Here is a 17,147-nt window from a genome sequence, read left to right as displayed (position 1 = left end):
TCTTTTATTCGATATTTCCATTCATTATGCATCCAGGGAGCCTGGTGTTATCATAGGGAATGAGTCTGAGATCGGAAAAGTGCAATACCGGCCACATCCTACCAGGCGGCGGTATCGAGCACCCTTTGAAACCTTGTGTCTTGGGCTGTGCGTTGATTATATGGGTCCGGTTCGGCTCTTTTTCTCCGGGCAAGACGAGCAGTTATAACGCTCGGATTGAGAAGACTCAAGTACTCCCGATCCATGTTTTGTGGTGGATTATGTTGGCGACACGATGGACATCAATACTTGGAATGGCGATCAGATAATTGGAATATTCTTTTTGGGGTACATCCTAGTTAAGGTAAGGGCTATATGATATCAATATTGCGTTGATCCAAGAATGTCTTCATTGCTATCTGAGCGTATGTGTGTAACGTTAGTCCATAACGTATTCCGTTGGTGACGATCAAAGCATCAAAAAACTACCCCCCCTCCACCCTTTCATGCATTCATGATGGAACATAATACCTATCATATGCATTTGATTTTTTTATTGTAGCGTGTGTAGGGACGAAACGCCAATGCATTTAGTATAATACACGTTGCGGGCTATTACCAGCCTCCCAGGAATGACCCTAGACCGCTCTAAAACCATACTTATATTCACCACGGTATAAAACGGGAATATATGGATGAATGAAATAATGAAAATTATTATATAGATACTCGATGCAAATGGGCCATAGTATTGTATCCATAGCTATAATATAGAATATAGTTATAGCCCTGCAAACACTGCCATGTATTCCTATACTTTAGAACGCTGGCCTTTTAACCACACATCACGCATATTGCTCTGGCGCTGATTGAGTTAAGAGGTTAAAGGTACTGTAAGTGGATTTCTTTGTTTTTTTGTTAAAATAAATGGTCTACATGTTAAAATAATAGCTCTACACTCTACACTCGACAGCCATCACTGATATAGAGTGTGTTGTCAATAACATGGGTCTCTCAGTCCCTCCACTCTGCAGTAAACAAAATAAATTATCTGGTATTCCGTTCCCACTTCATCTGATCAGGAGAGAGAACTCTGCACTGCAGACATAGTCTGACAAAAATAAGAAGTAGTTTTTTGGCTTGGCAGGATTGCTTGAAATAAGTAAACATCTAGGGTTCTCTCTCCTGATTGGATAAAGTGGGAAGGGATACGTTTACTGTAGAGCAGAGGGACTTGGAGACCCATGTTACTGACCAAACACTCTATATCAGTGATGGCTGATGGCTGTTGGAATGTAGAGCTATTTAACACTTATTCTAACAAACATTTTTCACTTACAGGACCTTTATTTTTTACTGTTGGGATGATCAAACATTATTATTTCAAATGGCACCTCAATTACATCCTCAAATTACTGAGATGCCAATTCGCACGGGACTAATACTACCAGATGCCCTCTGTGTTTGCCGAAATATGGTAGGTAATTTGTGCTGGAATTTTTACTTTACAAATCACGGACATGGCAGATTCGCACAGGATTAAGATCATAGATGACATCCGCAATTATTACAAATGACTAGAGGTCCCCAGATAATAGTAGTCCAGTGCAAATAGGGCTTAAGTCCAAACCTTCCCCAAACCACATGAGTTCTCCAGGATTAGGAGTAGCCGCAGCAGTTTTGGCACTGGAGCTGCCCACATTGCTTTTGACTTTTGAACTATCAGCTTTGCTAATGGGAGTAAATCGGATTCTTACACATGGGTTTGGCTAAATTGATTTTCATTTAATTATGTGCAAAGTCCAAGTGGGAGGGCAGCCAATTTCCTTTTGTTTTCATTTGTTTTACCCAGTATATCTGGCATTCATTTACAGATGTGACACTCAAAGTCTAACCCCAGTGCCACATGCTGCCTGCAGAGGACTTGAAGAGCTGCCCTGGCAAACACTTAAAGGAACACGGCAACATTTTGGGAAATTAGCTTACCGTCTTCTCCAGAGAGAGACAAGAAGATAGATACCAGTTTCCTCTCTGTGCGTTCAGTAGAAAGCTATCTGGCTGCACGTTAGCCTAGCTTAGCACAATGAATGGAAGCGGACAGTGCCGGTTAGCCTAGGCCCTAGGGCCTAGGCATTGTCCAACTATCACCTCTCCCGAAGGCTAACCGGCACTGTCCGCAGAGAGGAAACTGGTCTATCTTCTTGTCTCTCTCTCCCAAAATGTTTTTTTCTTTTTTTTTTTTTACTTTTTTTTTTTTAGCATTTTCAGCTTTTTATGGCCACACAGAAAAAGTGATGAATTCATGAATTGAAAATGGGGGACCCTGATGTAAACAAGACGAAAGTCTTTCTCTGGTCTGCATCCCCTTAACAATTGTGTGTATTGAGCTGTACTGTACTGTACCCATTCTGCAATCTGTTAATAAAGTTTTCAATCAATCAATCAAAGCAGGACCGATAGAGGGAGAGAGGGAGAAGAGGTAGGGAAGACATGTGGCAAATGGTCGCCGGGACTGGGAAACGAACCCGGGACGACCGCTTCGTGACTCAGCGCGCTATGTGGTGTGCTACTGGAGCGCCCCTCTCTCCCAAAATGTTGACGTGTTCCTTTAACCTGTTAAGCTGTAGGCTTATGTTAAAAGTGATGCAGAGGCCATTGTGCCTTCATATCTAACTGTCAATAATACCCTGTGAGTCATTTTAACAACAAACTATGTATATTTTCCACAACATGATTTAACCCGATATTGTGTGTGTGTGCGTGTGCGTGTGTGTGTGTGTGTGTGTGTGTGTGTGTGTGTGTGTGTGTGTGTGTGTGTGTGTGCGACCCGTGCGTGCAGGTAACTCTTCAGCGTGGCCATGGGCCCGCCTGCTGGGCGGAGAAGACAAGGGGGGAGAGGAGACTGCTCATCTTGGTGTGCGCCCTGTCAGTCGGCTTGTTCATGTGTTTCATCACCATTGGGATCTTCTATAAAGATAGTGAGTTTGATCTCCTTCTTGATTAACCAGTGTGTTTGATGACATAATAGGCTTCGTTAGCCTCATGCGATAATTGCCTAAGTAATTTATTGGCCAAATTGAGATTTCTGCCTAACTGTAATTATCGTATGAGGCTAACGATATCTAACATAATGTATGCTAAGCTACCTCTTTATTGACCTATAGCACTTTAAAAAATTATTTAAAAAAAGCCCTGTCGAGCATATCATGTATTTTCAAAACCAAAATGACACTTCCAGTTACACTGACTGACCAAAACCAATCATGAAACTATACCTCGAACGAGCTTGTTCATAAAGGGAATGTTTTGTTGATAAACCAACAACTCCAGGCAACTTCTCAACTCTATTGTTAGTTTCCTCATATTTACTAAGGGCAACTACGTGCCATTTCCTCCTATTCAAACCACCCATGACAAAGAGAGTAGACTTTCCTCAGACGTTCCTAACCTGTTCACCTCATTGCACTCTACTGTATATGTCAGCAACAAGAGCTGTACTGTCCTCAGTTATTTCCCATCTCATATAAAGGATTACTTTAAGCCTCAGCCTATCTCCTAAATGTCTTCAAACACTTAGGAATATAAAGCTTGAAACCTGCTACCCATTCTCTTGATCTAGTTCACTTGAAATGTGAAGCCTTGGTCTCTCACAAAGGGGAGCATATACAGGGGGAATGCAGTTAAAGGATTTCATCAGATCAAATATTAACATAATTAAAAAAACACACAAAACTATTCTCCACTCTCCAAAAATAACAAAGAGTTACCCCTGTGGGCGTTTATCCATGAAGGCCCTTGTACAGTCTAGAGGACACACAATACACAAGAAGTTTCCTGAGCCTCTTAGGCCATCCTCAGAATAGAACGTTTATTTTAAATGTTTAAAATGTAGGCAATAACCCAGGCCCGGTAGTCATCGGAGCAACAGACTCAAAGGGCAAAGGGTTTTACTGTATGGGTAAAAGTGCATGGAGGACAGGTTCACAGGAGACTCAAAAGCAGGGTACAGCGCCAGCTTTTAACCTGTTATTGAGACAAATACAAAGTGAGGCAGCAAACTCCAGTGAGGCCCAAAACCGCCACCTCTTCAGCTATTTATTTCGACAGGACTCTGAGGTGGAGACGTTATTTCCCCCCGAGGTATATATCTTGGCAGTTACCTTTTAGAGAGTGATGGTTTCCAGATGGTGTGAAATAGTGGTCGAACGTTATGAGTTTTTCAATGGCTGATATTTAGAGAGCAGGGCGGCCGATATATAATGCCGGTATGTTTTCTTTTTTTCGCATCTGATAAAATACAGCAATTTTATAATAATGACAAATGAGACACAAAATGTATGAACATTTATTTAACACTAATGTTAATGTCTGTCTGCATTGTCTCTGTTTGCACTGTAGATCTCTGCAGGGCACTTTTAAATTGTTCACTCGCACAGCCTGCTCATATCATCTATCAAGTGACTAACGTTAGAGGTGACAACAATGAGATTCTGTCCCGCAAATCCACTACTATCTCTCATTGAACACTGTGCTAAATTAGCTTGGTATTGAAGCACACACACATACACAAAGCAAGCACACAAGTACAAGATGTGTGTGCAAATGTTTCGTTTATCGGCCTTGTGAGCTCAGGATTATCAGCCGGTTACCTCAAAATGTCAATATTGACCTGATTAATCAGTTCACTAGTCTGAAAACAACCCTACCATTTTAGGTCGATTTTAGGCTGGGTAGTGTAGAGGTCTAAGCACTGGCACCACTGGGTGGTGTAGAGGTCTAAGCACTGGCACCACTGGGTGGTGTAGAGGTCTAAGCACTGGTACGGCTGGGTAGTGTAGAGGTCTAAGCACTGGTACGGCTGGGTAGTGTAGAGGTCTAAGCACTGGCACAGCTGGGTAGTGTAGAGGTCTAAGCACTGGCACAGCTGGGTAGTGTAGAGGTCTAAGCACTGGAGCGGCTGGGTAGTGTAGAGATCTAAGCATTGGTGCGGCTGGGTAGTGTAGAGGTCTAAGCACTGGTGGGGCTGGGTAGTGTAGACGTCTAAGCACTGGCACAGCTGGGTAGTGTAGAGGTCTAAGCACTGGCACAGCTGGGTAGTGTAGAGGTCTAAGCACTGGAGCGGCTGGGTAGTGTAGAGGAGTAAGCACTGGAGCGGCTGGGTAGTGTAGAGGTCTAAGCAGTAAGCACTGGAGTGGCTGGTTAGTGTAGAGGTGTAAGCACTGGTGCGGCTAGGTAGTGTAGAGGTCTAAGCAGTAAGCACTGGAGTGGCTGGTTAGTGTAGAGGTGTAAGCACTGGAGTGGCTGGTTAGTGTAGAGGTGTAAGCACTGGTGTGGCTGGGTAGTGTAGAGGTCCAAGCACTGGTTCGGCTGGGTAGTGTAGAGGTCTAAGCACTCGCCTACCACCGCACAGACCCTGGGTTCAATTCCCGGCAGCGGTACCTCCGGCTTGGTCAGTCGTCCATATGAACACAATTGGCAGTGTTCACGGGTCATCGCAATAGCAGGTCCTGGTCATTGCAATAGCGACTCCTACTGGTTGCTTGTTCAGCAGGGAGGGGGATCTGGGAGAGATAACGTCAAACTCTGCATGTGTTACTCTTTCCCAGTGAAACTCCTCGCTGTCAGGTGAAAAGAAGCAGCCGGTGACTCCACATGTATCACAGGAGGAATGTGGTAGTCTATACCTGGTGTAATGACCAGGAAGGGAATTGGCATAATGACTTGGGGATAAATTGGGGACATGGGAACAAAGATAGAAAAGGTAAAACAATGTATGAAGGTATAAGATAGTGTCTAAACAAGGGGGGCTGATGAAGTCCAGGCGTTGTGAGAGAAACCCAGTATATACGGTATGTATAAAATACATTCTTTTTGTCTGCAGCTCACCCGGGCCTGTGTTTGACAGAGCCGTGCATAACGGTGGCCAGCGCCGTCGTGGGGGCCCTGGATCGCTCCGTCGACCCCTGCCGTGACTTCTACAACTTCGCCTGCGGGGGCTGGGTGAAGAGCAACCCTCTCCCAGAGGGCAAATCCCGTTGGGGCCCTTTCAGCAACCTCTGGGAGCACAACATGGTGGTCATGAAGCATTTGTTAGGTGAAAGAATAGGTCCTCTCCAGCAGTGTTGTAGTACTCGAGTCCAGGACTGGACTGATTTTCAGGACTTGTGACTTGACTTGAACTTGATCACTGATGACTCTGACTTGGACTATGTTGCATATGTCATTAATGTCATTATGAATTGAAAATGGGGGACCCTGATGTAAACAAGACAAAAGTCTTTCTCTGGTCTGCATCCCCTTAACAATTGTGTGTATTGAGCCGTACTGTATTGTACCCATTCTGCAATCTGTTAATAAAGTTTTCAATCAATCAATCAATCAATCAAGACTTGGACTCGAGCATTAACTGCATTCAGAAGGTGCAGACTTGGACTCAGACTTGTTAGTTGATAAATACAGTAATTAAAATAAAAAATGTAAATTGTAATAGGCCCTAATCATTTGGCATAAGATATTGATGGCTAGTGCATTTGTTTGGCTATTGTGTCACAAAGTAAATAAACTCCCTTTGAAATGGTGACCGCTGTGTCATTTATGTTTAATGTAGACTTTTCTTTATTTGTATGTCAGCTCTTTGACTGCCAGAGGAGTGGACAACCTTGATGACTTGGACTCGGACTAGGGTAATGGGGACTCGACTCGGACTCTCCAGTGTGCTCGGTGTCAGACAAGATGTATTGCATCTCTGCTCTCTGTGATGTTTTGCCCCTTCCACTTCTGGTAATAAACTTGTGCAATTAATTCTTTTTTTTGGCAGAGAATACAACAATGAAGGGTCTGAGTAAAGCGGAGGAAAAGGCACAGAGATATTACCAGGCCTGCATGAATGAGGCCAAGATAGAGTCCCTAGGAGCTCAGCCACTACAGGACCTTATCAATCAGGTGTGTTCATCTTCCCTGAGAGGTACTCCGACAACAGCAATTATTTGGAATATGGGATAAATTCATAAATCCTTGTGAATTGGCTCCGTACCTCTGTGCTTAGCCGTTTACGAACGTCTCCCTTAAAGGCTGTCTCTCTCAGACAGGAGGATGGGCCCTGACCGGTCCCTGGGAGAAGGACAACTTCCAGGAGGTTCTGCGTACGGTGTCAGCCAACTACCGCACCTCGCCATTCTTCACCGTGTTCGTCAGCACAGACTCCAAGAGCTCCAACAGCAACATCATCCAGGTGAGACAGCCGGCGGCGGCTATGCGAGTTGCTTCCCACAAATCTTCAGCCCCTTGAAGATTTGAATCAGTGTCCAATATAGTGCAGTGCCCATTCGGGGCGTCGCCGTTCAAATTGCCAATCGCTTGGCTACCAGTACTGTTGCTTGCAGCGGTGTCGGGGGGGGGCCGTGCCCGTTCGGAGCGTGTGGCTGTTCGGAGCGTTCAGAGCAAGCCGATTGCCTGGCCCCCAGAAGTGCTGCTTGCTGTGTTGTGAAGACCTGTGGTATGGCTGCCCGAATACCTCATCCGACCAACTTCACACTCGACACTGCACTCCCTTGGGTCCTCAGCAATACACCTGCCAAATATAAATGTAAGGTTTGTTGTTATAGCACTACCAACCATTTGGCCAAATGGCACGATATTCGACATTGCACTCTCCTGCGTCCTCAGCAATACACCCACTGAGCAGAAGTTGATCAGATGAATGGTTCTCGAGATATGTGAAGGAAAGACACGCACTATAGCGCCAACATCTAGCCAAATGGCACCAAATTCGATGCTAGATCCCCCTGGGTCCTCAGCAATACACCCACGAGCATGAGGATGATTAGATGAGCACTTCTAGAGATATGTGAAAGACACAGACACACATAGTTAGATGTTTACGTTCCAGGGATAATACACACCCTTATATCTCTGATCACTGCATAGTGGCTTTGCTTTCATTCCTTTCTAGGGTGAGAAGTAGGTAGAAGTAGGTTTGGCAAGATGCACTATTTCACCTGCATGCAGCCACCGCTGGAATGAAAACACAGGACTGCTTGTGAATTCTTTTGTGAACGGGCTGTGAGCTGAGAAATCATTAGATGTTCCTCTTCACTCTAGGTTGATCAGTCCAGCCTGGGGCTACCCTCGAGGGATTACTACCTCAACAAAACGGCTAATGAAAAGGTAATGTAATGACTATAATGGCTACAAAGAAAACACTGTAGGAAGTTTGAGATTAAGATGAGAGCCTCCATACGAGGCCCTGTCGGATGAGAACGTTTACTTTGGAAAGTCGGACTCATGATCGGAAATCACTCACTATTTTACGTAATTAAGAGTCTCCTAAATATCCAAAGGGGTAAAGGGGTGTAGCTCAGCACTGTATGCCGTGGTCTGTATTTACATAGCCAAGAAGGATTATTTGCATTAATTACATTTTATCAACATGCCCCCCCCCCCCCCCCCCCCCCCTCTTTCTGTCTCTCTGCTGCCTTCTCGGTCTTTGTAGTATCTGACAGCATACCTAGGCTTCCTGGTGGAGTTAGGGATCCTTCTGGGGGGCTCAGAGGGCACGTCCCGATCCTTGATGCTGGAGATCGTGGACTTTGAAACCACCCTGGCCAACATCACAGTCCCCCAGGAAGAGAGGCGGGACGAGGAACTCATCTACCACAAGATGCAAGCGAAGGAGCTGGGGGTCAGCATCTGGCCATGTGCTTTCTGATTCTTTAGTCTCAACTGAATGCAACACTATTATTATTATTAGTAGTAGTAATAATAATAATAATACACTTTATTTGTATAGCACCTTTCATACAGAAACTGCAGCTCAAAGTGATTCACAACAGAAAAAAGACAGGCATAAAATGAGCACATAAAGTGCAGACATATAAAATCACAGTTTTTCACATTAGGATCTAACATCCCAACAGGCCACCTAGTTTATGGTTTGATTCAGTTTTAAATAGACAATAATAAAAGGAGCAAGCTAAAAATAGACAGAGTAAAATAGTGCAATAGTGCAGTGCAATGCAATTGTAGAATAGAATAGATTAAAAGATATATATATATATTTTACAGTGCAATAACATAGTTCTGGATTACTGTTCAACAGTTCAAAGTCGTACAATGGTAAAACTGTTCTGAATGACTGTTTCAACAGTTCAGTAGTAGTAGTAGTAGTAGTAGTAGTAGTAGTAGTAGTAGTAGTAGTAGTAGTAGTAGTAGTAGCAGCAGTAATAGTACTATTCATGTTATTATGGGTTGCTTTTAAATCATCATATTAGTCACAACTGAAAACATTTATCATACAAGTTGATTATTGTGTTCAAACTAGATTTTTAAATAATAATAATAATAATAATAATAATAATAATAATAATAATAATATAGCTAAATATTTAAGTGTGTGTGTGTGTGTGTGTGTGTGTGTGTGTGTGTGTGTGTGTGTGTGTGTGTGTGTGTGTGTGTGTGTTTGCATGCATGCGTGTGTGTGTGTGTGTGTGGGCTTGCATGCGTGTGTGTGTTTGTGTGTGTGTGTGTGCATGCGTGCGTTTGTGTGTGTGTATGTGTGTGTGTGGGCTTGCATGCATGTGTGTGTGTGTGTGTGTGTGAGTGTGTGTGTGTGTGTGTGTGTGTGTGTGTGTGTGTGTGTGTGTGCGTGTGTGTGTGTGTGTTTGATGTGCAGACCTTGGCCCCTGCGGTGGACTGGATACCTTACCTCACAGAGGTGTTTGCTCCGGTGCCTCTCAACGACTCAGAGCCAGTGGTTGTTTATGCCAAGGAGTACCTCCAGAAGGTGTCCGACCTCATCACCAACACAAATAAAAGGTCAGACACTTTGTCAAACCATTTGACATTATTTTTCAACCAAACATAGACTGTATGTCATTTCACTCCTTCTGTAGTCTTGTGATATGTATGTAATATGTGATGTTTATGTATCATCTTGTAAAATAACATATCCAAGATTCCTCTTAATTAATTTGGTGCGATATGAAACAATACTAATGATATGTTGTTGTCTCTGCAGCCTGCTCAATAACTACATGATCATGAAGGTGGTGAGAAAGATGGTGTCCATTCTGGACCAGAGGTTCCAGGACGCTGAGCAACGCTTCCTTGAGGTCATGTACGGAACCAAGAAGGTAAGGTCGGGCTTGTCGGAAAGACAAAAACATCACAATGTCTTTCATATTTTTTTACATTTTAATGATCATTTATAGTACGGTATATATATTTTCTTTCCAATACAAATTAAACTGAGATGTGATGTCATCTTGCTTTTTTGTAAGGACAATGTCACGGTGTGGCTTTCATTCAAAATTTTATATTCTCATCCAATTTCCATTGGAAATTCTTTATATCGGTAATGATGCTACATTGATTTAAAAATATTAATACATAAATGTAATGCCAGTATTGTAAATGGGAAATGGATGCATTTATATATTGTATTGTAGTATAGTTTTGTAGTATTGTAAAAATCCATCCCTTTGTGTGGATCCATACTAGTATAGTACCTTAATTAAAATAGGGTACTGTATACCTCTCAGCCCTGAGGGCTATATTGCCCAGTCAGAACGGTACACTGACAGAGATTAATTTCAAGGGCAATTAACTGGACCTGCTGTTCAAAGGTGTCACTTCGTAGAGGATACATTTGCAAGGAAATGCAGATAGAAAGGAATTAGTATCTATGTCTACATGCTGTTTGATTCATGCAGATAAAACCTAATGACACATGTGATTGTCAGTGGTATAAGGTTAATCAGACAGGTAACTGAAGATTAACATCTTATTGCATTCAATTGAGCGTCAATTTACAACAGTCTCTCGGTTCCTGTTTTATACCAGATAAGGACTGACAGTGAAAGTGGGTCAATTTCGGAGAGTAATTTGTACTGGCTAGCTGCTGCCATAACAGATAAAGAATTATTATTATCCTAATTATTATTATTAAAAGAACATACGATTCAGATTCAGGTTCTTTATTGTCACGTCATTATACTTTTTACAGCATACAAAAGTCAAATTCTTACTTTTCTAGTTTCTAGTCTTGGTTCGTTGACCACGCAGCAGCAATATAAAAAAAAATAAAAACATTTATTAAGTAGCAGCAGGAGACAACGTTGAAGCAGCTCTAAATATAGTACAGTACAATATAGCTCTCTATATAGTACAGTAATCACAGTATGGGTGTAGTGTGTGCAAAGTGCAATGTGCGTGGGCATGCCCCAGTAAATATGCATGTGTGCATGTAGATTGTTTACGTGTGTGTGTGTGTGTGTGTGTGTGTGTGTGTGTGGGGGGGGGGGGGGGGGGGGCAGGTAGCAGGCTATTAGTGTTCTTTGTCCCAGAGCCTGCTGGTTTGGGCTCTGTGGCTGCCGAAACGTTTGCCAGATTGCCATCAGCTGACAGTTTGTGGTTGGGGTGCAGCGATAACCCTGTGGGCCTTGCTGACACACCATCTGTTGTATATATCCTGGGTGGAGGGCAGCCTCAGGTGCCTCAGGTGGAATAGGCGTTGCTGTGCCTTCTTCACCACGTGGACGCCAGGGTGCCGCAGAGAGCTGCCAGGGGTGCCTTGAGATTTAAAAAAATATATATATATTATTTTATTCTTTTTGGATTACAGAAAATTATCACTAAAGTGCTATCTGTTGCAGCTGCACTGTTTTCCATGAAAATACCATATTTGGATAAGTTTGACCATTTCTCAAAATCTGAAAATCATATAATAATAATAAAACACAGAAAAGGATCACCAAGTTACTCTGGATAAAACCTTTACAGACAACATCCAAACTCTTGGAAGAACTTATTGAAATCTCATCTGATACCACCTGGAGAGCTAGTTTTAGAGTGTGGTGCTGAGTACCAAGTATCTCATGATGCAGCAGTTAAGGTGTTGATACCATTCAGAACCACATATCTGTGTGAAGCTGGCTTTTCATCCATGACAGTTCTGAAAACAATATAGGGCCAAGTTGAGCCTTGAGGATGACATGCGTGTTGCCTTGTCAAAGATCTCACCGCGTATTGACCGTATTATTAGCCAGCAGCAGCAGACCTCGCATTGAGCTAGAAATTTCCACTGAGTGAACAAGTGCTTATTTTCTGTATTTATTTAAATTTTTTGAGAAATCGTAACTTGGTGATCTTTTTCTGTATTTAAAAAAAATACATGATTTTCTGTTTTTGAGAAATGGTCAAACGTATCCAAATATGCTATTTTTATGGAGAACAGTGCAGCTGCAACAGATAGCACTTTAGTGATCTTTTTCTGTATTTAAAAAAAAATACATGATTTTCAGTTTGAGAAATGGTCACACTTATCCAAATATGCTATTTTTATGGAAAAGTGTGCAGCTGCAACAGATAGCACTTTAGTGATCATTTTCTGTAATTTCTTTTTTTTTTATCCACTTTTTCTCCCATTTTTTCTATATTTTCCCCCATCCCAATTTTGTATCATCCAATTCAACCCTCCCCTGTCACGGACGCTGTTTCTTGCCTCCCACAAGCCGGCTGCAATGTGGACTAAGGCTATGGTTAGACTAGTGTATTCCTGGCGTTTTTTTATACGTTTTTGACGACGTTTGATGTCCTATCTACACAGAAATGCGTTTTTTGGCGTTTTTTTTTGGATACGGCTGAAACGCAAAATTGTGTTTGCGTTTGGAGATACGCAAAAAAAACGCTTCGACAACAGCGTGTAGTCAGCACGGAGCAGTTGTTGCGAAAACGCCCATGCGCAGTAGATACCATCTGCGTGTGCGCGCCCTTCCGGTGACAACAGTGTGTGTGTTTGGGACAGAGCTCCGTGTCCCAAATAGCTTCAGCTACCATGTGTTGTCAAGTTATTGTTATAAGGACCCCAGTCCAAGCTACAACAGTCTGCATTCCCTTAACAATTGTTTGTATTGAGCCGTATTGTATTGTACCCATATGCAATATGTTAAATAAAGTTTACATCCATTCATTCTGCTAGCATTACCGATTGCATGAGCAGCTGGCTAACGTGAGCTATCAGGATTCAGACCCTGTTAGCTCAGAGTTCCTCTTTCAACTTAACAAGCATTAAACAAAATGGCCCAGTCATCTATTCACCTTTGTTTAATACACACAGCGTTGTCTCTAATGTTATCTAACTACTGATAGCTCGCGATATCATCAGTTTTGGTGCTGGCCAAGTAGCGTGAGCTAACGTTAGCTTCTAGCCACAATGCTATATTGTTATAATGGCATACTCCATTGACGTTAGCATGCAGCTAACAATGCTACCGATCGTTTTTTAGACTAAACTATCCGCTCTTGGTGGTCACTTGTGTTGATGTTAGTTTTGTTTCATCAACAAATGAGGCAGAACACACAGTGAATGTATCCGTTTTGTTTATTGCACTTTTATTAGGCTTTGCTGAAAAATTATTGCTGCATTGAGTAAATAGGCAAGATGGTGGCGCGGCATAGGCGCCTGCCTTATTGACATTTTCTTTGCTGGAGCTTCCACCAGGAAGTGTATTGGCACATTCGTTCTGATTGGTTGAAATTGCCTTCATGTTTGCCACCTACTGCCACCTACTGCTTTGGCAGTGTACTACATCAGTGTGCTCGGCTGACAAAAACGAAAAAAAAAACGAAAGTGTGACTCGAGGCGCATGACGTCGCGGCGATACGCGGCGATACGTATAAGAAAACAATACGAAACTAGACAATTCCGCGCGGGGGAAATTGTGAAAGTGTGGGTGACGCCTGTGCACCGCCGGCCAACGGGGGAGAGGGTCTCTCGCGAGTCTCTATGACAAACGGTTCAAAGGATACAAAAAGGGGGCGCGGCCTAAGGATCGGGGGAGTGGTCAACATAGACCATTTTGAAGATGACTACAGATGTGATTTTATTAACTATAACACAAACTCCCTTTCGTGTTGTATTATTTAATACTCACCCTTTCTCATGGCACCATGTGTCCAAGAAGTGGCAGATCAAACTAAATGATCTATTACACACTATTACACTATTACACACTATTACACACTATTACACTATTACACACTATTACACTATTATACACTATTACACACTATTACACACTATTACACTATTACACACTATTACACTATTACACTATTACACTATTACACACTATTACACTATTACACACTATTACACTATTACATACTATTACACTATTACACACTATTACACTATTACACACTATTACACTATTACACTATTACACACTATTACACTATTACACTATTACACACTATTACACTATTACACACTATTACACACTATTACACTATTACACACTATTACACTATTACACACTATTACACTATTACACACTATTACACTATTACACTATTACACTATTACACACTATTACACTATTACACTATTACACTATTACACACTATTACACTATTACACTATTACACTATTACACTATTACACGCTATTACACTATTACACTATTACACTATTACACACTATTACACTATTACACTATTACACAATATTACACTATTACACTATTACACACTATTACACTATTACACTATTACACTATTACACACTATTACACTATTACACACTATTACACACTATTACACTATTACACTATTACACACTATTACACTATTACACTATTACACACTATTACACTATTACACTATTACACACTATTACACTATTACACACTATTACACTATTACACACTATTACACTATTACACTATTACACACTATTACACTATTACACTATTACACAATATTACACTATTACACTATTACACACTATTACACACTATTACACTATTACACTATTACACTATTACACAATTACACTATTACACACTATTACACTATTACACTATTACACACTATTACACTATTACACCGAGTACAATGGCACAATCCGCAAGTCTCTACGACAAACGGTTCAAGAGATACACTGAGGGGGTGTGGCCTAAGGGGGCGTGGTCTAAGGATCGGGGGAGTGGTCAACATCGACCAATGAAAGGTGGTCAACAGGGGGAGTGGTCAACATCGACCAATGAAAGGTGGTCAACATCGACCAATGGCACAATCCGCAAGTCTCTACGACAAACGGTTCAAGAGATACACTGAGGGGGTGTGGCCTAAGGGGGCGTGGTCTAAGGATCGGGGGAGTGGTCAACATCGACCAATGAAAGGTGGTCAACATGGACCAATGAAAAATGAAAGAGGATATCCCTACTGAGTACAATGACACAACCCACAAGACAGAGGGCGCTGTCCAGCAATTCAGTACTGCAACACAGTGATGGGCAATGATGGGTTAAGTGGATGATGTCATTGGCAGGTCAGCTCAGCCATGAGCCCTGAGCCTCACAGCTGTTAAGCCTGAACCAATCAGCCATGAGCACAATGACTTGCATATTCTGAATTTTCTTTACATGACTGCATTGTCACGTTGATTAAAAGAAAACTATAAGAGATGAAGCGTTGTGACTCGCACAAGAGCACTACAACGAGTAGGCGAAGGGTTGTGTGCGATAATTGTGGCATTCGTGCGATATTGTGGCACTCCTTCGGCGATCGGAACAGAAGGCTAAAAAATAGTGTGAAAAATGTGATTTCTAGAGTGCGATTGCATGGCGGTCAATGGGGAGGAGAACCTTCAAACAAATGGTCGTCAGTTGAGATAGAAATGTCCAATTCCATTTATTTTTCTTTTGTGAGCGGGCTGACAGCCGTGTCATCGTTTTGATGTGTTTGTTTTATTTCTACGTCCAAAATTGAGATCACACTCGCAATTCACCCAAGGTAGGGGAAAAAAGATTATTTCAGCTGCTACACTCTAAATTGCAATGCATTCCCAATGGGACCGTAATTTTACCGTTTAAAGTCGATTCGTAGCCAGACGGTGCGGTGAAACTTTACGAGTTCGGAGACCGCTGTTGCCATAGGCAAGCCGCTCGTTTTGATACCTTTCACGTGTATGGGGCGCGAACGCTTACGTGTTGCAAAGTGTTTGCAAAATCGGTGGATCTCGCACTCTAAATTACAATGCATTTTTGAAATTTTACCGTTTAAAGTCGATTCGTAGCCAGACGGTGCGGTGAAACTTTACGAGTTCGGAGACCGCTGTTGCCATAGGCAAGCCGCTCGTTTTGATACCTTTCACGTGTATGGGGCGCGAACGCTTACGTGTTGCAAAGTGTTTGCAAAATCGGTGAAATAAAGAAATAAATAAAAAGAGTATAGATATCTATAGTGTGGGTGGCAACCTGGCTTCGCCAGGTCACCCACACTAATAAAGAAAGAAATAAAAAGAGTATAGATATCTATAGTGTGGGTGGCAACCTGGCTTCGCCAGGTCACCCACACTAATGATACGAAAGGTGTAACCGCAGCCTAAGTCATACATAGCACAAGTCCCCTCCGGTACTTGAGGTAACAGCAGTCGCATCTTTTCACCTGCGCAGCTCGATCTCTCAGTGGCGAGGAGTAACGCGTGGGAGGCTCACGCTGCCCCCGACACTTCCTGATTCTACTGCGCAGGCGCACCAACCGACCTGTAGGAGTCGCTGTCCACAACGCCCGATCCCCACCCATCAGTTTCCCACCCCCTAATACGGCCAATGTGTATTAGTATGAACGACCAGCTAAACTGAAAGCAATGTGGAGCACTGGGCTCGAACAGGCAAGCCCAGCGTCTCCGTCATTCGTGGCGAGCGCCTTGCCCACTACGCCACGTAGCTGCCCTTTCTGTCATTTTATTTAAAGAAATATGCTATTTGATTTACTACTACAAGCAGTGTAATGTCAACAGTACTAAGCCATTTAGACCTGAAACACCTGTTAATAATGCATTATATAGCCTGCATATACACACAAATGTATAAAATAAATAAATATAAATAAATAAACATTATTTTGAAAGCAAGCACTTTTGTCATCATTGTAGCAAAAAAGACAGGACCGGAAAAGTCTTTATCGTATGTAGGGGTGCCCTGGAATATTTTATTGAACACAGGGGTGCCTTGGCAGCAGAAAGGGTGAGAACCCTGGGCCCTCATTCATCAACGTGTCTTACGCACAGATTTGTGCTTACCCTGTACGTACGATCATTTCTAAGCAAAGAGTGGGATTCATCAATTTCAACTTGAACTTGACTTTGTGCTTATGTCTACGCA

At 42.4% G+C, this 17,147-nt stretch overlaps 1 protein-coding gene across 3 annotated transcripts in view; it reads left to right on the top strand.

Moving 5' to 3' along the window:
- Positions 1-17,147, top strand: part of ece1 (endothelin converting enzyme 1) — a 41,901-nt gene that overhangs the window by 12,748 nt on the left and 12,006 nt on the right. For all 3 annotated transcript variants that reach the window (XM_084316550.1, XM_084316551.1, XM_084316549.1), the window contains 8 exons: positions 2,819-2,957; positions 5,861-6,073; positions 6,797-6,921; positions 7,064-7,210; positions 8,080-8,145; positions 8,471-8,659; positions 9,650-9,792; positions 9,995-10,109. In XM_084316550.1, coding sequence (XP_084172676.1) covers positions 2,819-2,957; positions 5,861-6,073; positions 6,797-6,921; positions 7,064-7,210; positions 8,080-8,145; positions 8,471-8,659; positions 9,650-9,792; positions 9,995-10,109 — 1,137 coding nt within the window. The remainder of the gene's footprint in view (positions 1-2,818; positions 2,958-5,860; positions 6,074-6,796; positions 6,922-7,063; positions 7,211-8,079; positions 8,146-8,470; positions 8,660-9,649; positions 9,793-9,994; positions 10,110-17,147) is intronic.

The sequence above is a fragment of the Notolepis coatsorum genome (assembly GCF_963971535.1).
Source record: "Notolepis coatsorum genome assembly, chromosome: 6".
NCBI classification, from domain to species: Eukaryota; Metazoa; Chordata; class Actinopteri; order Aulopiformes; family Paralepididae; genus Notolepis; species Notolepis coatsorum.
The sequence above is the reverse complement of the archived record's forward strand: the minus strand, read 5'-3'. Positions and strand labels throughout refer to the sequence as shown.